This window comes from Micrasema longulum, unplaced genomic scaffold (genome assembly GCF_059751315.1).
Source record: "Micrasema longulum isolate JH-2025_06_02 unplaced genomic scaffold, ASM5975131v1 h1tg000611l, whole genome shotgun sequence".
Classification (NCBI taxonomy): Eukaryota; Metazoa; Arthropoda; class Insecta; order Trichoptera; family Brachycentridae; genus Micrasema; species Micrasema longulum.
In genome coordinates this window covers 1,408,453-1,434,870 of record NW_028277807.1, presented here as the reverse complement: position 1 = coordinate 1,434,870, position 26,418 = coordinate 1,408,453, and the positions used below count along the sequence as shown (strand labels likewise).

General features: G+C 31.0%; 1 protein-coding gene across 6 annotated transcripts; it reads right to left on the bottom strand.

Moving 5' to 3' along the window:
• Positions 1-3,833: 3,833 nt before the first annotated feature.
• On the bottom strand, positions 3,834-20,097 carry LOC148280156 (uncharacterized). 6 transcript variants are annotated; one of them, XM_088228840.1, is made up of 11 exons: positions 19,833-20,097; positions 19,585-19,743; positions 17,769-18,167; positions 17,515-17,639; positions 16,735-16,845; positions 16,501-16,596; positions 15,765-15,941; positions 13,884-14,076; positions 10,397-10,549; positions 6,550-6,654; positions 3,834-4,331 (listed from the first exon to the last, which is right to left on the bottom strand). In XM_088228840.1, exons 1-11 carry the CDS (start codon positions 19,944-19,946, stop codon positions 4,305-4,307), a joined length of 1,659 nt encoding a protein of 552 aa, XP_088084966.1. In that variant the 5' UTR covers positions 19,947-20,097; the 3' UTR covers positions 3,834-4,304. The 6 variants fall into 6 exon arrangements, 4 of the variants coding, with proteins under 4 accessions (XP_088084966.1, XP_088084967.1, XP_088084968.1 ...); XM_088228841.1 differs by having other exon boundaries at positions 17,769-18,137; positions 19,833-20,088; XM_088228842.1 differs by lacking the exon at positions 13,884-14,076 and having other exon boundaries at positions 4,302-4,331; positions 19,833-20,057.
• Between the last annotated feature and the right edge of the window lie 6,321 nt (positions 20,098-26,418).

Genomic DNA, 26,418 nt, shown 5'->3' with positions numbered 1-26,418 from the left:
TATTTAAATCATGTATTAAAATTAAAAATAACACCTACCTATTATAATAGTATCAATATAATTTCCACAACAATTATCTAAGGATATAAAACTATGAAGGTCCATTCATTATCTCACAATACATACGTCAATAAATGCTTACTTTATTATAATTTTTTCCAAAATATAAATATAAGTACCCAAATCCCCCATCACCTATTTAACACTTAGCCTTGCCCTTAACTATTGGTTTTTCCCACAATTATGATTATTGTAAATGTACAATGAGGCCTAATGAGGCTGGATCATTTTCGTTTTTTTGAGATTTTCGAAATGGCCATATCCGGAAAAGACATTCTTTAAACACCCAATCTGATATGTGTAATTATCATTTTGATATTCTTATTCTAAGTATGTATGGCCACAAAGGAGTCAAACTTTTTAAAAATATGTATTTTAGTAAATAATTCAAATTACAAAAAACAAAATTAAAACTCATATTTTTAATATAACAATGCTTTTATTTTATTCAAAACATTACAAATAATATTTTAAAATTAAATAAAATTACTAGTAACATAAATTTTAAGAAATGAAGCTATGAAAAGTACACACAAATTTCTAAATTACCCAGTTTTGGTTGTTTTTTTGTCTCAAATACAGGCATGATATTCCCTGATTCAAAAATTGTTTTGATCAAACCATCATGTTCTATGGGTCCACAAACAGCAACCGAGGCTTCAGTTACAATTTTTACGCATCTTTCTGTAGCTTGAGTGTGACAAGGATATTTATTAATTTTGGGAAGTATAGACTTTTTAAAAACAGATTGATCGGCAATAGCTTGCAAAAGAGTCGCATCACTAATAAATTTAATTGGTGGTGGTTCATTTATGATATCCAGTCTATTAAATTGACGTAATCAATTGCAGAAAAATCAAGAACAGTTTAAAGATATGAATATCTTTTGAAGGCATATTTGTTTGCCGGGCTTTTAGTATTTTTCTAGGTGCCAGCTTTCTAATATGTTTGGGATCATCTGCTAACATCGCCAGCAAAATATTTTCAGGGTGTCCAAAATATCAATATCGTTGTATAACTGAATCAATTATTTCCTTTTAATCACTAGACAAATAATGAGAACGCACAATTGTTTGATGTAAATGCTTGACTCCAAAAATTCCGAGTGGTTTAGTCTTAATGTTAAACCACATAAACTTTTAAAATTAATGTTGTCAAGGTTAACAGATTTTCAGACGGTTTAACTGTTGAAATATAAAGCATTAAAATCCGATTTTCCAGAGTTAACCATCTAAAATGTACGATTTTACCAGGATTTTTCTTTGAAAAGTTTTTATTAAAAAATCCGGTGCGGATAGCCTCACACATTTCCAGTAAATACAATTGATCTGTACAAAGGTCTTTTTTATTTGTTATTGGAGGTAATTCACAGTTAATGGAATCAAATAGAATTACAGAAAGTTTTTCACAGCCATCTAGAGCTTTTCTGATTACTCTACTAAAATTCCGAGGTCCAGTCTTCGTTCCGTCAATATGCCGAATAAGGTGACGCAAAGTGAGCTCATCATGGGTGTATAATTGGCAGACTTGCCATTGTAGTGGATGTTTTATTTTTATTTCTAGATATCAAATAATACCTCTTTTGGTTCCTGTATTGACTGCCGAAACATCACATCCAACGGCAACAAATTTTTTGATAGCAATTTCCTTCAATGAAAAAAAGCAATATTTTTTTGGTTATTTCCTTATATCGTCATCTCATACCTTTATCTGTTGAGATTTCAATTTATTTAGAAAAATATGTGGATTGAAATTTTAGTACCCAGTATATTGGTCTATTAAGATTTGGACATACTCAGAATATTGTTAAACAACAAGAAGTTTATATAGTTTTACAGCGAAACTTACCAAAAATGTCATCCATCATTCAGTAATTAAAATTAGTTTCATCAATTATAAAAGCGCCTGTTTCACCATGGTAGAAAAATACTAAATACTTTGAACTGGGAAGAAAGTGAAACGTCACAAGCAAAAATAAATTCAGAAATTTGTAATCTCTTGTTAAGTGTTTTCTATATAACTTTTTTTTAATGGCTTAAGTGATACAGCAATATTTATGCAGATTTTTGTTTTTAGCATTAAACCCAATATAGAAACTGTAAGATTTTTTGTGTATTTTTCTTTCTTTATTAATTCTTTTTTATAGTTTAAACTATAACAAAGATTTAAGTGAAGTGTTCAAATGTTATTTATTGACTCAAGTGTTGTAATAATATTCTTCAGTCATTCCCTTATCGCTGAAAAAATCAGCACCACCAGATTATGATATACATGCATACATCCATGTTAAAAAATTGATTGTATATGAAAGTTTATTGTTATATCTATAATGTGTTTTGTCATAATAAAGCATTCTCAGTCTTCAATTTATTTTTCTATCTCTTTTTTTCCATTCTTTTTACTGGCAAAAATAAGTAATTTTATTTGAATTATGTACTGATACAAAGAAAGGAATTTTTTTTCAACTGTAAAAACATTATTTGTTAAATAGTTGTAATTCACAGTTTCATTGAGCTGTTAAGTTGTAGTATTTAGAGGCAGTTCCTTAAAACAAAAGTTTAAAAAAATAGCTTTTTGTAAAAATAGGTAAGTATAATTAAAGTTATCTAAAGGAATAATTTTATCTTGTCCCCTTTGGATCTGAAGGTCCAGCGATGATCCGATAATTTCCACTTAAAAAGAAAGCGTTCTTTTGTTATTCGTCGCATCTGTAACTGAAGGAGTCTCAATGGGATATAAAAAAATTGTCTTTAAATGCTCTTCTTGATGCTCGCGATGGGAATCTTCCTCTTCAGGTAACCTTTCTTTTTTCCCTCAATCCGTCGGAGTTTAAAATCTTCTCGGATTATCCTTGATCACTGGACTACACCCAGGTCATGATAAATTTAATGAAAAATATTTGTTGTAATATTGTTGATTCCCTTTTTTGTTGCTACGGATATCCTAATCAATCTTCTGAACACATCCTGTGGTCTTGTCCCTTTCCCCCCTCTCCATGAATACTGAATGGAGCTTCTCGCTACTATCCTTGGCTCGGTTATATACAGATCTGGTGGCTTCAATGTCGGATATACATATCTAGTGGCTTCAATGTCGGATACACATATCTGGTGTCTTCAATGTCGGATATACAGCTCTGGTGGCTTCAATGTCAGATATACAGATCTGATAGCTTCTAAAAATAATGTAATAATTTGAGACGTTATGTCCTCAAATGCGAAGATGTGTGATGGGCAAGCTGATAATCTAAATTTATTTCAACAGAGAGGGAAAACATTTTTGAGAAGGGAATATGTAAGTCTTGGCATTTACAGGGCTTATGACCTGTCATTGGCTGGTTTAAGTGGCCACTTTACACTGTAACATTCACCATTCTGCCCATGTTTGAACATCCTAAGCCCTGTAAATGCCTAGACTTCCATATTCCCTTCTCAAAAATGTTTTCCCTCTGTTGAAATAAATTTAAATATGAATAACTCCCTAGGGAGGAAATCAAGCCAGTCTGCAAGCATTTGGACATACTCAAACATTGTTGAAGCTGATAATCATTAACTATGGAGTTTTATCAAGAAATATCTACAAAAAACATCAATATTATTACCTAAAGGAACCAATGTCTACAAAAATGAAGCTTTTTAATTATTTTTTTTAAATTTTAATTTCATCTAATAGTTAGACTCAAAACGGGTGTAAATATTATATTAGGATTATTTAGAGCAGAATTGTTTATATTTAAATTAACAGTTTATACTATTTATAATGAAAAGTACAAATTGATGTTAAAAAATATATATTTTGTATGCATTTCTTATTGTAACGTTCATATTTTTAAGTTGAAAATGCTCAAAATTAAATTTTGTAAAATGTAGTGCAAACTATTTTAGAGAAATCCCCAAAGGCAATTTTTTATCTTTAAAATAAATAATGAAAGAATTACAATACCTAAAATTCATATCACTTCAATCAAAACATTTAATAATTAAAACGTAACATGTGTTGTATTTTATTATTAAATGTTCATAAAAATATACAATATAAAATTAACAAATATTTTTATATGATTTTCATGCTCTCGGCTCTAAGCCTTCTGCACTTCATATGCGGAAATATTTTCCATTAATACTTCCATGGCGTCTCTGCATGTATCGGCCTTGTCCAGTTGGCATTTTTAAATGCCATAGGCAGATATAAAAAGTTGAATATTTATAGTATTTTTTTCGGATTTCCACTGGATTTTCACATTTTTACTTCCCATGTGATGATGATTGAAGCTAAAACAATAAATCACAAATATTTATATACATGCAGGTCATCATTGTTTGTTTAACAATAAATACAATGTTTTTATTTTTGACTACTTTTATCATGTTTAACTTATTATAATTAAAATGTAAACTACCAAAAAATATTAATAGATAACCTCAATCATTATGTTTTTCAAATAAATAATTTAACTTTACAAACATATTTTTTTGTGATCCCAATTGAAGATAAGCTACTACCATTCTTGAAAAGAAAAAAAGATTATTTTATTTACAATATTAGCACGTTTGCGGGTATAGTAGTCAAAATTGTGTCTCTCATTTAGGAAAGTCCACAAGACATTGGTAGTGGAAAGACGGCTAAAGCCTACATGAAACTAAAGTAATTATATGGTAGGAAATATTGTGTTCCTATAAAAAACAGTTAGCAACCAAAGTCCCCCAGTATTATGGTTTAATAAGATTTAATTCAAACCATCAACCAATCAAACCAGTCCAATCGGAAGTGAAATATTCCAAAAAATTAGAATGTTACAATATGTGTACATATGAGTGGACCTATGAGAAAAATGTCTATGTTTCTGTTTATTTTCTAAATACGAGGCATTCTGTAAGTCAACAATATTTGAGAAAATTTTACCTCAAAAACTTATGAGTTTTGGAGATATTTTCATTTTTGTCAAATTTGTTGTTTCATGTACAAAATAAAATATTTTAAAATTCCATTTAGTAAATATTTCTGCATTATCACTATAAAATACATGTTTTTTTCTCATTACTGTTATAGTTTTACCACGAAAACCCATACACACAATAAATGCACAGTGTAAATGCATGTTTTTTTTTTGTTGCGATAAAAATAAACTAATTATAGAAACAAATACTTTTTGTTAAATCGATTTGAACTTTTCCCACGGCTGTCTTCACATTACAACAATATCTGCCTACTAAAGAAGCTCACGATGAGGAAATAACATAGAGCAAAAGAGTATTTTTTTTCAAACATTTATTTATTTACATACATAAGTTTATTGTACATTATTTGAGACATAAGTCCCAACTCCATGGTACTAAAAGTCCTGTGTTGAGATGGGACTAGCAATTAGTTGACACAGACATGAATATACCACCACAAACATAGGATCAGAGACATAAAAAATAATTTAAAAAAAATACACATACATATATATATATATGGTAAACAGTAAACTCAAACATTCGTAAAATCATCAAGGAGTTTCCCACTCAAATCCCTCCTACTAAGGAAAATCCAGTCCTAAACTTTCTTAAAAATAGTTTTTGTCCCTGAGAGCTTAATACGCTCTTCCGAAATATTGAACACTCGGTGCGATAAATGAGAGATGCCTCTGAGCAAAAGTCGTATGGGTTTTGGGTATGACATAATAATTTCTGTGAAATTATGAGAGGCTTTAAAATGGATGCCGCACAACCCCCCCAGCCAGCTATTCCATAGGTTGCAGTGGATTGGAACAGAGGAAAGTACACACTTCTGAGAGTGCCAATATCCAGAATGAACAACAATAAATTAATTTAACAATGTGTAATACTTTACATCATACAAGAAGCCGCATCCTCGGGGGACCACCGGTTAAACCTGAGTATGTTATAAAGCTCGCCCCCTACCTAATAGCCCGATACTTTACAGATCTAGGTTTGGAGGGGGAGATTTAGCAAAATGAGAACTCTCGCCTTTCGCACGGTAGCCAGGATCTTTAAAGACCTGTGCTTGGAGGGCGAGAACTATTTACGGGGACCCGTCACAATAGATCTTTTTAGGTCGCAGTGATGTCAGGAGCTTGTATAGAACTGACCCTCACATTTAAGAATAAGAATCCCTTCCGTGAAACGGCAGTCCGGTGTTTTATACTATTTAAATTAAATATATAGTATTAGAGACTACAAGAATTTATTTTCTTATAGTGTGGCAGCTTGCGGTGTTACTTGATTTGTTTTTTGAAATTAATAACTGCAACAGTTTTTTTTTTAAATGCGTTTTATGGAAATTTCACTATACAATATTCTCAATATGGCACAAATCATCCTTGTAAGGATGAGTTGCCTTAGCATAAAATAATAAATAAAAATTATGTAAATACTTAAATTTTCATAATGTTTAAGAAAAAAAGAAAAAATCTGGATAGCATTCAACTTCCGCATTCATAAAATAGGAATCATAAGTACATAATATATAGGCAGGTATATTTACTTTATTTTGTTTTGAGTTTGACATTTCATTCAAAAGTTTTCTTGCTGCGTCATAGGCATCACTAGTACTGGTTTCTTGAACAATGTCTTTGATTTCACAATCTTTCTGTAAAATAAACAAAATATATTATTTAAGAAATGACGGGTATAAAATTAAAATTCAAGCATTTCATGGTACAAGACAATATGACAAGACTTTGAAAACATAATAGGGAGATATCACTTTTCTTTAAACATTTTCAAAGTAATAAAGGTCTATGAAATACTGTCCAGTAATAAAAATATTTTTTTACTAATTATTAGTAGCATAAAAAATACTTTTAAATTTGTAATTTTGAATTCCCGCAAAAGCGGTCATTCCATTGGCCACGCCCCTAATACGTCATGATTCATGTTTATTTGTTCCTGCCATTGAAATTTGTGTGGAACAATTTCATGAATTTTGACGTCACAACAACCAAGGCCAAACACGTTGCGTTTTTCTACTAACATATTTTTATTTCTTTTTTACATTTACGTATGAAAACATTTCTCTACAATATCCATATTGGTTTTGAAAATACAATTAATTATTCTAAATCCATTTCATATATTTTTATCGGTAACCGTAGTATGTGATATTTCCCTATTGTGAGATTTCTAATTATGTTTCACTAACTCAATGGAGAATGCTAAGTTTGCAGTGTCAAGTAGTATAATTGAAATCTGTTTTTGCAAGATTTAGAGACGGTTTTGAATTACGCTATTATTTAGGTGGGTAGTTTTTATGTATAGTTTATTTTGGCATCAATAACTAATTTTCCGTTTTTGGTGGAGATTTCTAAGTCTGCTTCTAATACCCTCATATATATATATATATAGTCAAACTTGGTTATAACGATCACGGAAATAGCAGGATCTCGAATGTAATGAGGAAACATTCATCGAAATTTTAGTTTATGGTTTTCTCCATATATTCACTTTTATTACAAGCTACTCCTCGGACATACCAAACAAAAATATTGTCAACAGTCGAGCAAAAACTTTTCAATTGTTTAAAAAAATATTTTTTAAATTAGAACCTGAGTAATAAAATCTAAACGGGCGGCTAACTTAGGACCAATGCCGCTGGGCATTGGGATCGGATGACGTTTATGACACTATGTAAGTGTCTAAGTACCTAATTAGTGTTTTCGTCTGCAGCATTAAAAAAAAACACACATGCTTGAAATTGCGTGCAAAAAATCCAAGCTCCCAGCAAGTACCGGCTCGGCAACACATTATAATTTACAACTTTTTTTGTAGTTAAGAATGACATCCTTATTTCGGGAGTTTTTACAACGCTTTTCTTATTTTTTAATGTTCTATGGTCAGTGCATAATAAACAATACGACCGGGTGATGTCAGATCAGTTTAAAACTAACCCTTCAATTATAAACATGTCTACTAGCAAGAGGAAGTGTCTCTCAATTCGTGAAAAAGTGGCAATAGGGAAATATCACATACTAGGAATACCAATAAAAATATATGAAATGGATTGAGAATAATAAATTGTATTTTCAAAATCAATATGGATATGGTGGAGAAATGTTTTCATGCATAAATTTAAAAAAGTTTATTTTTAAATATGTCGCTAGAAAAACGCAACATGTTTGGCCTTGACAGTTGTGACATCAAGATTCGTGAAAATGTTCTAAACAAATTTCAATGGTCGGGAACAAATAAACGTGAATCGTGACATATTAGGGAAGTGGCCAATAAAATGACCATTTTTGGGGAATTCAAAATTATAAGTTTAAAAAAATTTTTATGTTACTAATAATTAGCAAAAAAAAATTTATTTACTGGACAGTATTTCATAGACCTTTATTATTTTTAAAATGCAAAAAAAAAACCTGATATTTCACTATCATTTGTGAAATAGAATATGGCGCAAAAATCTTGAGGTGTGTAAAAAATCTTCTTATCCACAGTGTAAATATTGTGGAAAAATAAGAATGTTTATTTATCTGCATTTTAAATGTAGAAAGTAGTATGTTTGTAAGCATGTATTATAATTTTCCTTAATAGTTTTATTTTTTTAATTATCGGTATGAACTATACATATATTTTTTTGTTTAAGTAAACTACTACTAAGTAGTAACAATATGCAATGGCGATTGGATTAAAAAAAAACCTTCTCTAGTATGACAAGTAATGTTTATAACGAGCAAATTCAGTTGGTCCCATCTTCCTAGTAATAACCAAGTTCGATTGTGTATATAAAACAAAGATAAAATACTGTATAAAATTAGGTAGGTACATAATTCAATGTTTTTAAAAAATTATTACAGTTTAAGACAAAAAAAAAAAAGTTTACAGTAGGTATTATTTAATTATAAGTGTAGGTAAGCAAAATACAAAAAGTTGAAGTGTTTTTACAGCATTCGAATACTGAAAGTTATTTTAATTTTATCACCGTAAGAATTTAAAATTTAAAAACTGACAATGGAAAACGAAATGTATCAATTTCTCCATACTCATTTCCAAGCCGCTGTAGTCTGACGATTGGAGAATTTACAAAATAGTTCTGCCTACCAGATGCCACAACAAAGGTAAACCGCAATCTTGTACATCTATTTGGTACTTTGATATTTATCAGTCTCTTCAATTCCGGGACGTCCAATGTGCCATTTGCCATTTTATAAAAAATTGATTGTGTCATTAAGAATTCTTCGTTTAGAAAGGGATGACAAGTTTAAAAGGTTTAGTAAAAAGTTATAGTCAATCTGTTCAGATGGAAAATCAAGTTTGAAATTGATGAATCATCGCCTTACTTTCTTTAACTCGTATCTGTTTTTTATCAGGTTTACGGCAGGAGCAAAAAACAATTTGTTTTATTGTGGATTTTAAAATATCTTTTTTTTAATACCATTTCATAAGTATTTGCAAAACACACTCTTTCCGGTGGAACGACCAATAATTTAACTGCGCTTTTCAAGTAAATTAAGATTTTTCAGGTACGAGGTTACAGTATTAAGGATTCAGGAACATTGAAATTACTGAGATTATTGAATTAAAACAATGCAAAAAAAATATTGAAAAACATTTTTTCAAGTAATAAAAGCTTACTTTTAAAACAAATAATACAAACATGGACTCAAGACCATAGAAAATTGCCTTTTATGGACATGAATTTAGGGTGTCATCAAAGGAATAACAATCTTTTGGCTATAGCTCTTATAGTCTTCTATTTTTCTTTTTTTAAATTATTTATCGGGATTGATTAATTAATTAATAGCATGATCTTCCTATTTCAAGAGTGGAACAAGTAGCCCATATTGACTCATAAATTGGTGCCCATACAAGCGAGTTTATCTATGACATATCTTGTTTTTGCTGGATTATTTTCTTTTAATATACATATGTAGCAACTCTGCTTTTAACAAGTACATGTTTGCATCTATGCAATTTATTTGAAGCTATGCAACAATGTCAGCTTTATTTTGGGCACAGGTCATCCATAGTAATTTATTTATTATTAGGAGGATTTACAGGGCTTACGACCTGTCATTGGCTGGTTTAAGGGGCCACTTTAAACACTGTGTAACATTCACCATTCACCCTGTAAATGCCAAAACTTTCATATTCCCTTCAAAAAATGTTTTCCCTCTCTGTTGCAACAAATTTAGATATGAATAACTCCCTAGGGAGGAAATCCAGCCAGTCTGCAATCTTTTGGACATACTCAAACATTGTTATATATTATTTTTTTGAAATCCAAACTCCTGGCATATTTCATCAAAGTAAAATAAAAGTACACTGTTTAGATTGTCTTAAAATGAGAGCAAATATAACCTGAATATTATGAAATTAATAAAAGTACTTACGATTCTTTCACTCTGCTGTTTATCCAAATGTTTTTTATATTCTTCTGCGTGCATTCTTTTCTGGTGAGAATAGCCATTACTGGATGATACAAATGTTCTAGGACAAAATTTGCATGTAAACTTTATTTCACCCGTGTGTTGTGGTAAATGAGCCTAGAAATAATATTACCATAGTAAGAAACATTCCTTATACATATCTGATTTTCAAGACTGAAAAAGGGAAAACCACTTTTAATACAATTTTTTCCAAAATTAAAATAATATAATATACTTTATTTTATTGCAAACTGAATATTTTTTTATCTTGCTGGTGTCAACTTTAAGGATTCAACTTGATTATTAATTAAAAATATTAAATAAGGTTTTATTCACACATTTGATTTTCGCAATTATAGTTTTAGATTAACAGAATCTCTCATTTAAAAGTGTACAATGCAATTCTGGGGAAAATAATTTAGTAAATGAATATACTGTAAAACTACTTCTTTTCATTTTTTAAGGGATCAACAAAAATATGTGTAAAACTAAGAAAAACGTTAAAGTGAGGAAATGAAAAATGTATGAAAAATAATGGAATAATTGCATAAAATAAAATTCATGTTCTAGACCAGTGGTTCCCATTTTTTTTTGCCAATGGAACCCTTATTGATCTACATTTTTTTGGCGGAACCATGAAACCTTATTGTTTGCATGTTGTAATGTTCGACTTGAAAAGAAAGACTATATTTTGAATTAAAAATTAGTTTAATGTGAAGAAATAATTATTTTCAGTTTTTATTATAGTACGCCTTAACTCTCGGAATCCCAGTAACCCTTTTAGGAACCGCTGTTTTAGACATCTAGATTACATGGTGTATCTATGGAAAGTAATGTCAGTGAGTCGATTAAAAACAATTTTTTGAACTTTTCGTTACAACACATTAAAATTCTTCAAAATGGCTCCTCCTGCGTTGATGCATCGGCTCCAGCGATTTTTCCAGGCATCGAATGCGCCACGGTAGGCCTCCTTCGGAATGTTTCTTAAGAGCGCGGTACAAGCTGCTTGGATCTCCTTGATAGTCTCGAAATGTTTTCCTTTCACGGGTCCTTTCAGGCGTGGAAACAAAAAAAAGTCCGGGGAGTCGCTGGCGCTGTGGGCTGCGTTGACATGATGCAACTTCCAGTCCTCTGCGATGTCCGGCCGGACGCGTCGAATTCTGTGTTTCAATCTTTTTGGCACTACGATGTAAAATTTAACTTTCACAGTAGTATCAGGTGGTACAAACTCATGATGGACCAGTCCTTTGATATCAAAAACCACAATGCGCATCGTCTTGATTTGGAACAAATAAATCAAAATCTCAAGTCTGGTCTCGTCGAAAGTAGACACAACCGAAGGGCATGTATGACAAGATGTATGCATGTGGAAGAAGCTAGGAATGTTTGTCAGGATAGACGCGTGTGGCGGTCCATCCTCTTTGCCTACCCCTGCGGAGAAACTGCATGATGGTAGTAGTAGTAGTAACAATTTTTTTTTAGGAAATCATAAATATAAGTACTGATATTTATTTAAAAAAACTAATAGTAACTAAAAAAAAAATTCTGTTATTTAAGCTTTATAAATCAAACAAAGACAGGATTTTAAGGTATTCGTACAAGCTAATGGGAAATCCCTACCCTCTGTTGTTTGGACAGACTTTTGCCATTTTGAGATCTAGTGATTTTTTAACCACTGTTTAGCGACATTTGCTTTTGTCGAGTTGGCAACACTTTTCGAATTGCGGAAAAACCGTTTCATACTTTAATAATAACTTTTTAAATCGTCTTCTTTTCACATTATGTTTATAACTTTTGATATTTCTATCGCAACATTTTAAAACTTTATGTATCATAATTTATTGATAAAATGACTATTGTTCTTAAATGTGTGTCAAAATATCTAATGCGTGTCGTGATTTGTAATATGTCAATATGGTGTTTTTGATCAAATGAAAACTAACCCTAAAGGAAGACACACACACCACAAAAATAATTGAACCTTTTATTAGTTATTTACCTGCTTTTATTCTTGTGTCGGACACCATTTAATATTTAATAATATTTTTTGTCTATTTTTTATATCCATTTAATGGTTATTATAAGATAATAATAAGGAAATATCACATACTACGAATACCGATAAAAATATATGAAATGGATTAAGAATAATTCATCATTTTTTCGTGAATAATTATTTCCTCGTTAATATACGAGTATTTTAGTGGATCAGGATGATATAACGCCATATCCATTTTTCTATGGCGTTATATCCACTTTTTCTACCATTCGGAGAAAGCTGGGAGATTTTTTAAAAATAACAAAATGTGTTTTGGGTATAGATATGTGACACCATGGCATTCTACCCTCTCTTACTTCTCCAGGTAAAATGTGTCCTATTTATTAAGTCAAGAAATACATATTTTTACAACATTTGTAATGTTAGTATGAAAATGTATGGATTTTTTTTTTACTTTCATCGTAAAAAAGTATTTATTCGTAAAAGTCTTTATTCAATAAAATACACATGTTATTACAATGTGAATATATTACAAGACTAAAAACATAAAATATTAAAACATGTTTGTCCCCATCAACTAAAATACTCATTTATAAACGAGGAAATAATGTGAATAATGAAATAATGAATGTGGAAAAATGTTTCCCTAAAAATAAAGAAGTTTGGCATTCCATCCACTCTGTCTACCTTTTCAAGAAACATTAAACTCGGTATTAAATATTTTCGAAAAAAAAATATCTGCCAAGAAACCGGCGCGCGAAGTGGAAATAAATAGGTATGTATGTGTTAATAAATAAAAAAATAAGCCTGTAAAATGTTGACAAAAGGCGTTCTATCCTCTCTGCCTACTCCTTAGAATAGTCTGCGTAGTAGTGTACCAATAAGTCATTTTATCTTTTCAGCCAAAGTATTCGACATCCACCCTTTCATGATTTGTACCTTTTTACTTGAATGCGTTTTGAACGAATTATTTAAGCAAAACTTGAATCCTCCGTTTTTGATTAAAAGTAATCCATTGATTAAATATAATGTCTTGCGAACAACTGATGGCGAACAAATTTCCGGGAGCCCTAGCAACGCACCGTCTCGGTTCCGGATTTACAACCCGGAACCAGTACAGCTCCAGTAAGCAGTAGTCGGATTGGCGAATTTTTCATTAGCCTAGTGGCCACCCGCGACCCTTCCGGTCCAGGTGCCCCCGCGTGTCAGCGACAATTCTTTAGTTCAGTTTGGGCACATGCGCTACTGTTTTTATGTCATCATAATTTTGGCTTTTTAACACATCAAACAAATTTGAAAATTTTGAAATATAAAACTGGGTGATAAAAATCTTAATTGTGGAGATTATTTGTATGAGAATGTATGAAGAAAAATGGGACCTGAACATTTCAGTGTAAAAAGCGGGAAAACCTAAAATTGATGAACGTAAAAACGAGATTTTAGTGTACCTACTTTTAGACTGCACTTCAGTTTGAAAGATTTTTCACAGAAAGAACAGACATATGGTTTCTCATTAGTATGCTTATGTTTTTTATGTCGGTTCAAAACGGCTTCTTCATATGTTGAATATGAGCAATCAGAACAGTTAAACTTTTTATCCAAATGCCTCTTTAGATGTTTTTTCAGAGATTTAGCATGTTTAAAACTGTAATAAAATAAAAATTATGTAACATCATTAGAATTCTGAGAGATCTAGAACTTAGCTAATTATGTCAACATTATAGAGTTGCGCATTTCGAATATTTGATAAGAGTAGCAGAAACAGTTACAAAAATACAGTTAAGCGGAATATTTGTTTTCCACTGCTAACTTTTTTAAAGAACTCAATTTCAATAGTAATTTTTTTGCATCTCCTCTATCAAGTGTGCATAATTTTAGGTATCATTAATCAATATCGTTTAATAATACCCTGACTCAACACGGATTTTTAAGTGACTTTAAGTGGCAAGTTCACAGGGTGTCAGTATAATCTGTGTTTATTGTATCTGTTAACTTTATATATCGTTGCTGTTCAGGCAAAAGTCACTAACCCAGAAAACATAATTTTAAGAAATCGTAATTTGTAAGTTAGGAGACCAAGGAAAAATATTTTTCTTGTATTTTGGAGGTTTTATGTATACAACATAATTCACTTATGTCTTTTCAATAAATTCCATTGGTAACATTATCTTTCTGACACATTTCTAAGTGTCTGGAAGGTTTTTAATGAGCCAAGTTGTCCAAAACTTGGTTACGTGACTTCTGCTTCTTTTTAATCAGAACAATGCAAGCAAGAGTTAGTGAAAGGAATGAAATATTATAATTATTTTGATGTGGTTAAAAATTTATTTTTTTAAGAAATATTTTTCAGCATTTATTAATGTTTAATATATTATAATACAAAGTACATAGTAAAAACAAATTATTCGGATTTACACAACTTTTTTCTAACTGAGTTACCTGACGTTATCCTCTTAAAGAACAAAAGTTTACGCTACAAATGGCATATTTAACAAAAAAATATCATTTTTAGGGTTAGCGACTTTTGCCTGAACGGCAACGATATATACCATTATTATTTTTTATTTAAGATTTTGTGCATAATATTAATTGTACATTGGCGGGCTTATTGCCAAACAGCAATTTCTTCAAACCAATAATAAAAAAAAGCTTTATTTTTATAATTTAAGTTACAAAACATATTCTATAGAAAAAAAACTAAAGATATACAAAAATAGAAATAACTGTATTTGTATATAAATTACCTTAAATTAATACTATTACTTTATGGGAAAAAGGAACAAAGAGGAAAGAGGAAAGGAGGAGAGACTGAGGAAGAGATTAAGGAAGAGAAAGGAGATGTTTCTTCAGACGTGATTGTATTATGAATAAATCAAATTTGATAGTATTAGTGGAACTGTTTCGGGCGAATAACTGTTAATTATTTTTTACCACCTCTATAAGCATACTTTTATGTTGGTTAAAATGAATTGAGACTTTTTAAACTAAAAATCAAGCGTATTTGATTTAATGGAATGTGGGCTAAAGTTTTTATGGCTATAAAATAAATAATATATTATACTTATCACAGGTAAAAGACCCACAACTATAGAAGAACATTCTAATGATTTTTTTTACTAATTAACCTCATAAGTCTTTCGTATCACACCCATTGAACAAAGACACTAAAAATCCCCCTAGACTTGAACTTACATTAGTACTCTGCGCTACACGTAAGCAAAAAATATTAAAACTAAATTTGTGCTATTCTACATAATATGTATGTTTTTAGTGTCCCTAAAATAGTGGACTTAAAAACATATAATGCTTAATATACATAAAAATAATACTTACACACGATTGCATTGTTTACACCGAACCATATTTTTTCCTGTTAGATCGTGGGTGAACATGTGAGCATTTAATGTCGATTTACATTGAAAAGGTTTTCCACAGACTGCACATAAGAAACTTTTTACAGATTGGTGTACATTTTTGATGTGCCTTGTCAGCAAAAATGTTGAAATATACCTTTGAATAAATAATACATATTATGAATAAATATAAAATTGACTATTCCAAGCTTTAAGTGAAAAATCAAAAAACTATTAAAGAAAGCAAAAATAAAGTTTATTTATAGTTTTTTCCCCTTTGTTTACAGATGGTAATGACTGTTTTAATTTATGTAGTGTTTATTGATTCACAATTAGAATTTTTACATCCTTTTAAAACATGACTGTAAATGTATTAATCAATTTTTTAAAATGCAAACATGTTTAAAATACTTGTTGCGAGGGAGATTTAAACAACTTCATATAATAAATATTAAAAATAATATTTTGTGTTATTTTTTAATATATCTATATTTGTTTTCATTGAATTAACAAAAACAAAAAACCAGTCCAAATTCACCGTGCATTTTATGTCTATGGCGAAAATAATTTTTCATTTTTATTATTAATTTTTGTCATAAATATTAAGTGTTGTGTCTGGAACAATTTAACTCAATAAATTATTTTATTAAAACTACCTAGGTACTGTTTACTATTTTTTTTTAAATATATATTTTACAAATTTAAGAATAACTCACTCTTTGCCACAATCATTGCAATTGTACTGTTTTTTTTCATCATCAGGTATGTGAACAAATTTTTGATGTACTTTTAAGTTTTTTTCATGGAAAAAACTGAAAAAAAAACAAACAAATTGTTAACGGATACCTCATTTTTTATTGAATTAAATATCAGAGAAAATACAATAACATTATAGAATGAATATGTCCATATTTAGGTATGTTATTAAGCACAATATATTTTTAAATTACCTTTTATCACACCTGTCACATTTGTATAATTTTTCAGGAATAGTTAAATGTTTCTCAATGTGCATTTTCAATATATAAGGCCGTGAAAATTGCTTTTTACATATTGGACATCTGCAAATGAGTAATTTATTAATAAATAATTACATAGCAATAAATTAATAAAACATATTGAAAATTGTAAAATTGCAGTATTATTCTCAGATAATTGAATATCAGATTTTCCTTTAAATGGAACTTGTGGTTGTGTTAAGACAATGATCTAGTGGCGAGTTATTTTAGTGGATATGGTATTTATAAATTGTAACGCAGAATGTCAAAATAATAAAGGTTGATCTTTAGTAATCGCGGTTGACCATGTATAAAAATAATGCCTTCAAGTGAGGAGTGAACAACTCCAATATATTTTCGATTCATCAGAAATGTTCACTTTCACAGCTTAGAAGTTATTACCCTCTAAGAGAGTGAGTTTTAGAGTGAAAAGATAACTGCTGTAGTTTTGTTACATTTTACTTGAAATATTAATTACACTCTCCCATAGATGGCATTGCCATGTACTTTTTATGAGTAAATTAAATGAAAGATTTTTGACATGCGATGCCGCACAATGTATATCCAAACTCCGTTATGCATAAATTATTTAAAACGTACTTGGTACGGTTATACTCAGAGGTTAAAAATAAATAAATATATTTTTGGAACAAGGTGATATTTGAAATGTTCAAGAGGTTTAGTAATATAAAAATCCATTGCATCCATTTTCAAAAATAAGAATTTACTTACTCAAATGCTGATGGTTGTAGATGCTTTGCCATATGGAAATAAATTGATCTATGTTTGAATAAACGAATATTGCAACACGTTATATATCCTTTAGTTTTATGAACACTAGAGATATGTTTCATCAACTGAAACATAAATTTCATATGATACATATATATAAATCTGTCAACATTAATCAATTTCGTTTTTATACCATATTGAAATATGTGAAAAATAAATATTATAATGCAATAATGATTAGTTAAGGTTCATACCATTTCATAATCGTGAAATATTGGATGATCTGTGCACAACAGGCAGTGTAAAGAGTAAAAATTATTTATTAATTCATTCGATTTAGGTCTTTTTATAATCACTTTCCCATTTCTTACAAACTCAACTGGAAAAGTAATACTTTTCTTAGGTAATTCCCTCAATACTGTTTCATTTTTCTCCCTTTCCTGATCTTGAGTATTGATATTAACATCGGCACAATCTAAGGAAAATAAATCATCACTATCCACATGGTGTTCTTCGAAGTTTTCAGCTGATGTAGAATCAATAAGCTCTATCTTTATTTCTTTATCGTCAATGAGCTCTGTTTTTGTAGTGTTCGGTATTCCTTTTTCTAGAATTGTTTTATGCTGTAATTCATTAACATTTTCATTATCCTCCTAAAAATTAATATGATGCATATTACTTGCAGCATGTTTACAATTTGTTATTTATTATGTTATATGTCAATTAATTGTACTTCTTGCCAACATTTCAAACAGCATTACAGCATCCATCACCTTGCTGATGCGGAGCCATATTGGGGTAATTTATTTTAGTATATATTGCCAACAATCTAAAAATGTAGTAGGGTTATAATCAATTGAAAAAATCACCACTTGAGAAATACGAACAAACTATACATAAATGAAATCCAATAAATATTAAGGTCCGGTGAGTAGATCACGGTATTACCGAGAAGAAAACAAAAGGTTCTTACTCGCTACAGTAAGGAACTATGACCGAGTTGGTATATACTCAATACACCAGATAAGATGGAGAGTGCTAGTAAAGTTTTCCGCACAGGGGAATCGCTTTATCAGACCTGACAGCTCACTGGGAGAAGAAAAGGCTCGACTGTTCAGGCGTAATGATCCTCGTTAAGAAATCGGTTACTGTTGAATCGACTCAAGGCACACTCTGACTAGTTGGTACACCATCTCTTAATATAGGGGCTAAGACACTGCGTAGGAGACATACTTAGGCGGGAATCGAACCCGCGACGCCAGTTTCACAGTTGGCCGTCTAACCAACTGCGCCATGGCACCTGTCCGTAAGTAAGAGAGAGATAGAACAAAACAAGCAAAAATGGGGTGCTGAAAAAAAGTGGAGATAGTCTAGTTACAAAATTGCTTTACAACTCAAGCAACAGTGTAACATTACAATATTTTATTAAAATAAATATAATAATAAAAATACTGAGAAATATTTAGGGATTCTGGATATTTTTATAGTAGATGAAATATTTTTGGGACAATAACAGTTGCATACAAAACAAAGTGGATAAGTACACCAAAGAAATATTTGAACATAAATTATATTTGAACTTTGAACAAACATTTACTTACTATATTCTTTGTTGATGATTTGTCCAAACATTATCAAATTTGGTTTTATATTTGTAAAAATAAAATAATTAACTTTGTTTGAGTAGTGCACGGAATATAATGTGATTTTTATGGCTTCATAAAATAATGAATATGAATAATTTTACTATAATACATATTTGTGTTTGTACACGAAAATTAATTTAATACGCTGACCAGTTTACGAAAATTGCTGTTCCTTTGTCAAGGCCCAAAAATAAACTAACACTAAATATCTTCAATCTTACCAGAATTTAATCTTACTAAATTACAAGTACCCATAATACTTGTTAAAATGTGCTCTCTGTTTCATTTCCGGTCCAAACTATAAATCCTCAATTTCTAGTGAGAAAAAAAATTATATCCTGCTCTGATGCATTTGTGTTATATTTGTAGCACATATCACACAAAATATAGAAAGATATGACTATTAATTTATTTTAATATTTACCTGGTTTTCAACCTCTGTATTCGTCGGAATTTTATCGATTAATTTTCTTTGTAATAAGACAAGTTGAGTTTTTTTAACGCGCTCTGTAAAACTGTAGAAATCCAGGACTCGAAACATGCATTCTGTACATATTAATGTGAGAAAATCTTTTTTATCAATCTGCAATTTGTAAGAAAATTTTAGAAAACATAAGGAAGTTTGTAAAGGCATTGGTGATTAAAGGTTTTTTTTATGATAAAAAAAAATACCCAGAAAGAAAATAGTTGATTGATTTTCAATTGCAGATCGTGTTTTTTGAAGGAATCATCGAAAATGTCGACGTTGACCCCGGAAGTTCGTGAACAAAGTCGACATAGAGTCATTTCAATTTATTTAAGATAACGTTAGAATTGGTTTTAAATTTTAATGAAGAGTGATAAAACAAAAACACTATTAGCATGACTGTCAAAACAACCAAAACGCGCTCAAGAAGCGTGTGTTGACAGTTGACAGCACGTTGCAGGGTTGCCAACCTCTATCAAGTAAAAAGTAAAAATCAGTCGATTCTAAAAAATATATATGTAAATTTCGGACCACGGGCGTTCGTCGCATATTTTTATAAAATATTTTCGGACAAGTATCGTAGTATGTTGATAGATGGTATAATAACTTTTTTTAAAAAATGAGATTTCTGAAAAAAATTCAAACAGTGTTTAAAAAATGAAAAAAAAGGTGAATTGACAAAATTCTCTAAATAAATAAATAATAACAAAACACGGAACGTGTTGCTGAGAGTTATTTTATATATGTAATTCAATGAATATTTTAAACAAAAAAGAAAAAAAAATTAATAACGTCTATAATACGCTGTTTGCATTATTTTTATGAAATTTAAAAAATAAATATAACGGAATTAAAAATATTACGAAAACACAACTAGTTTCAGGTATTCTGAATTACCCATCATCAGGTGTAAATATAAACTAATGTCTTACTTATGTGGTAAAAATTAGTCAAATGTTTTTCCACAAAGCAAATGCTGAAACAATAAGTAATAAAATTTTAGTAGATTCATTAGCAGTGGAAGGGGGAAAGTTTTCATTAATTAATTATTTCCCAAAGACGACCGAAAGCGCGAGGGAGGCAGAAGTTTGTTGGGTGGATTCATTGCAGTGGAAGGGGGGAGGGGTTCCATTCATAAATTATTTCCCAAAAACCACCGAAAGTGTGAGGGGGCAGAGGTTTGTTCGGTAGATTCATTGCAGTGGAAGGGGGGAGGGGTTTCATTCATAAATTATTCTCCAAAAACGACCGAAAGCGTAGAAGGGCAGAGGTTTGTTCGGTAGATTCATTGCAGTGGAAGGGGGGAGGGGTTTCATTCGACAATTATTCCCCAAAAACGACCGAAAGCGGGGGGGGGGGGCAGAGGTATGTTGCTGAATAGCCGTGAGCGGAAGGCAGGGTAGTTGATAATTGTGTCAAGAAATTTAACAGTTGTTCAAAATTACATTGATAAAACCACTATTTGTATTGTAGTTTCACTCTATAAAGAAATGTTTGAAAATCGCTAGAATTTCAGCTGAGTTCAGTAAATCAGTCATTAGCATTCCCTTTCCGCACCTAATGGTGCATAGGGCACCGCATTGGTGCAACAATAGCAGCGTATCTTGTTTATGTTTTTGTTACACGAAGGTAAAATGATCAGTCTTACGCTTAAGATCGGTAGATCTACCAAAAAATCGGCGGTGTTGGCAATGCATGCTATACTGAGCATAAATCATCTGTCAGATGTCAAATGGACTTTGACTAGCAACAGTGTTGCTAATATCAAATCAAACCTCGAAAAAAACATATTTACGTTTGGTATTTGGTTGCGTTCGGCTTTCATCATGACGTCATAGTTGTTAATAAATTCTCCCGAGCGATGACGAAGATACACTACCGACCCCTCACCTTCAAGTTTTGATGTCAGTACATCGGTTTATACTGACGGGTCTAGTACCCCTCGATACGCATATCTACGCATTAAAAGTGAGAAAAAATTTATTCCACCGATCAATTTTTTCATTAATTACGATTCATTTAAATTTTCAATCGTTCTGAGGTTGGCACTTTTTTTCTTAAAAGCCTATTAAAAACATGAGAGAGAAATAAGTAAATTTTGAAGTCGAATTAAATTCCGACAAAAGTTTAGAAAACCCTAAGAGCATCTAGGCAATACCTACCCTAGATGTCAAAATGTTGTCACTATAAAAAATATATTTAGTTATTATATTTTTTCCATTTGTTTTACTATCTTCCTGGGTGTACGTATTGAGACTAGAGGTGGGAATTACGTTTTTTTAAATAAAAATAGCAATAACAGTTACCGTTTCACAAATTGAGCTGTTTCATGAAGACGTTTAAAAAATAACAGTTTAGTGCAGTTAGCGACCCCCCCCCCCCAAATCTCAATTTAAGAGTATAAAATAAATCTTTTGGCTTCCCATTTCCCTTATCACATTAAATATTATGTTATGACTAAAAGTAAAATATAAAAAAATATGAAAGCTTTTTCCGCTGCTCAATTTTTGATAATTAAAAACAAAAAATTACTACAATATTTGAGTTTGTCCAAATGTTCGCAGACAAAAGATTGGATTTCACCCCCTCGGGAGTCATTAAAATTAACAAATTACAACAGGGATGGAGAATACCTTAAATAAGGAAATATGGAAGTCTAGGCATTTACAGGGCTTATGACCTGTCATTGGCTGGTTTAAGTGGCCACTTTACACACTGGTACCTACACTCTACACCACGCAGATGCGTTTCTACTATCATCTCCCAGGGAACAGCCAAATGTGAACTAAGTGTTTTTACAGTTATTTACTGGAAAAAAGACAATAGATACGAAAATAAAATAGGGACGAGTTTGAGTTTCGTCTATTGTCTTGTTAACCTTAATAATAAGTTAAGGAATGCTATCTTTGTTTACTTTTTTATATTTTACTTTTTATGCTACATGTTCACTCAATTGCCATACTTACTAGTTCTTTGCTCAATGTATTATTATTGCGTTTCTTAAAATTATTTTTTATTATTAAATTTTTTAAATCATTCTTATGTTGTTGAAATTCCATTTGTCGATGCGTTTTGAAGCTGCAAGACTTTTTGTGATGTTAGCTATCATATTGTGTAAATGTTATCAACTATCAAATATCTTAATTTTGTATACGGGGTCTAGAATTTCAACCGTCCATGCGCTCAGTAGCTGAAAGACTTGTTGTTATCTAAATTCTAATTTTATAAATTTGCTTTTTATTTCGTTTTTAAAATATCACTTAAACTCTAAACTTCATTGTCAAATAAAAAATTAAAATGTAAATAGGGGCTAGATTTCTTATTGTCCATGCGCTCTGTAGCTGCAAGACGTTCTGTTATCTAGCTCATATATATCATAATTGTACTATATCATAATTGGAGACGAGGAACTAGAATCCCAACCGTCCATGCGCTCTGTAGCTGCAAGACGTGCTGGGATATTTATTTATTGTACAGCGCCCTTGAGGTGATTTTCACAAAAATGGCGCTACATAAATTATCCAAAAATTATTATTATTATTATTATTAAATTCCGACAGTTAATACAAACCACCTAACGGTAAAGTATGAAAACTTGAGGTAATTAAGGTAAAGGCACCAGTGATGGACAGTTTTAGAAAATGTTTTTAGACTTCATAACCCTACGATCCATTTTTAACAAAATGAAATCAGACGATGTGAAATAATAATAGTACGGTATGTTGGAAATCGTTTTTTAATAATAAAATTAATAACAGATTACAGGTTTAAATAAAAAAATAGAAAAACCATAGTTACTTCTAATCATCAGTGATGGACAGACAAAATCTAATTATGGACACCCACTAATGGACAACGTCCAGTAATGGACGCCCAGCATTGGACGTATGAGTAACGAAATCTCTTTAGGTCATATAGATATTAGGTAAATATTTTTCCATCTTCATTACTTTAAAAAAAACCTCTTTTATTTTGTTGTACAGGATCATTTATCCTTTCCACAATGTCTTCTATTTTGTACCAAATCTTATCGGTTTTTTCCGACCATCTGAAGGTGTTTCCAATAGATAACGTCATTGTACTAGTTTCAAACAAACTTTTTTCTTTGTTTTCAATTATTCCTGGGAAATATTCTCCCTCATATCTAATTATTAGGTAGCATCCCCTTTTTATGTATTGTACAAGAGCTTCACTGCTGGAGGGCGTAAATTCATTCAAAGGTACATTTTCTAGATCTGATTCAGAGTCAAGATTTAGGGAAAGGGTTTTTTTTCTTTTGTTTTTTTGTCCTTTATAAGAAGAAACATTCGGTAATCGTTTTTTTCCTTTCGTGAAATATTTTTCACATCCCTTATTCTCTACAATAGAGTCACTGTGTTCATTCCACTCACTTTCACCACTTTCGGCATATTCGATTTCCAAGTCAGTGTTGTCTGAAGACGAACATTGTTGTAACTTTTTCATTTTTTTCTTATTCATATTTTTCTTTTCTTTGGCAATTTTCTCTTTCAAAACTATTTTTTCTGCTCTTTCTTGGTTTTATTTTCTTTTTTTTCTTGTAATCTACGTTTTTCTTCATCTTTTTTTTCTTAATACTGCTTCCATGATTTACTTGTAACTGCCGATGGTAGCTTTTCTTTCTTTCTTCTGTTTTTTTTTATTATCCTCAATTTCTTTCAAACGGCGACGGCACTGTAATACCTAACAAAGGTGTACAATATTTTGTTGCTGGATTAGTACGGGAAGTGCTAGGTCTAGATTAGAATATAAGGCCATGGGAATGAAAAGGCTTAGGGCCTAGTAATTAAATACCAGATGCAGTTGATGTAAAGTCCTTTACTGCGTCAGTACTTCTAGTCGACTCAAGCTGCTCTTATTCCATAGTAAATGCTCCTGGCGTAATATATTTTGGCTCATCAGTTTCTCTCGTCGATTTCACACTTATTTGACTCTACATTAGATGCTGCCGGTATTGATTTGTCAGTTAAATAATCAGTATTCAATGATGACTTGTGTTGTTCTGACTCCTCAAAAGATAAAAAAAGAATATTTTTCTCAGGATTGTCAGCAGTTCTAATCGTTAAACGAGGTTTACTGACTCGACATCAAATGCCGGTGAGAAGAGTTATTCGTGGTACACCATATTTTAACGCCGCTGCCCCTACTGCTTCCCCCCTGTTCACTGCATCTCGCCCCATTTGTTTTGGCGTATAACTTTTTTTGGGTGCCATGGCTAGAAAAGAAAACACAAAATATACCTTTATTTAAGATCCACTTATGGACAACCAGTATTGGACACCCATGTCCATGACTAAATTGCGTACACTTATCAGTACCACAAACATAATGTACAACAAAGACGGCACGACAGACTTAAATTGAAGGTAACTGCGATGAAAACACAGATACACTATTTGACTCAATTTATGGACATTTTGTCCATCACTGGTCTAAGATGAAAATCGGTAGTCAGTTATGAACATTCAAATTTGACAAAATATACAAGTAGCTAGGTATGAATTTAGATTGATTTCGTATCTACGGTATGTCTAGAAAACGTATTATTTAATGTTTCAATAAGTAATTACTAAAATTTCTACCAACTAATTACAAAATAGTTACTCACCTCACTAATTATTTCTGCAAGAAATTATGAATTTCGCTAACGCCGTTCGATTGGTGCCTTTAAATGCTAGCTATTTTTTAACGTAATAGCCGATTGTCGCGATATGCATCCCGGTTGATAGATAAATATCTATAGTTTATGATTCATTTTTGCCAGTATAAAAATATGTTGAATATTTCTTATTTTAAAGGATTTAATAAACTTTTGTCCATAACTAAGGTGCAGTCCATTACTGATGCCATTACCTTATAGCGCATGCGTAAGACTGTGTGACCTTTGAGATATGGAAAAAAATGTAGCCACTTTGAAAATTAAATATTATATTTTTTCCTATCATCTTGAATGCATGTATCGAGGCTATGTACTACTAAAGTAGATAGAGATGGATGAAAAGTTATCCACATCGTCTTAGGAATAGTCAAATGTCGTATAAAAATCATGTTCAAGCCAGTACTTTTTGCTTTAAATAAAATTTAAATTTTGAATCGTTTTTTTTTATTTTTAGTTTTTTGGCTGCTTTTCATCACAGAAGCATTAAGATACAAAAGAAAAATACTTTAATTTGAATTAACGCGGAGTAAAGTTTCAGCGCTACCTATTAGAGTATATAGATACAATAGATAGCCTGCTCGTTTATCTTCGTGACAATGTCTCAGAACAACGTCCTTGGACAATTCAAGTTAAGTCCTGGGACAGAACAATATTGTATTGTCCACATTTAAACAGCCTTCAGAATTATTTCATGAATTTGACTAATATTGCATGCATGCATGCGATGCTGTTGTTAGTGGTTTTTTTTTACATTTTACATTTTTTTTTTTTTTTGCACCACAACAGGCCAGGAGGCCTAATTACAGTGGTGAATTACATCACAGAGCACCCAGGCTTGAGAAAAATAACATTTTAATTTTTGTGTTCTCACCGGGAATCGAACCCGGAACCTTCCGTGCGTGAGTCAAGCGTCTTGACCACTACACCACGGAGGCCGCCCTATTTTTTATTTTTACTTCCAATCTCTAAAGCCTATTAGGAAAGAATACTTTTATTAATCTAACTATTCTATATCAAGAAAGTACTAATATTACAGAGAAAACTAAATCGCACAATATTTTATCTGTTTTGTGTCTATAAAATACCTGTATTATTCTTCCCGTCTCACCCGTGTG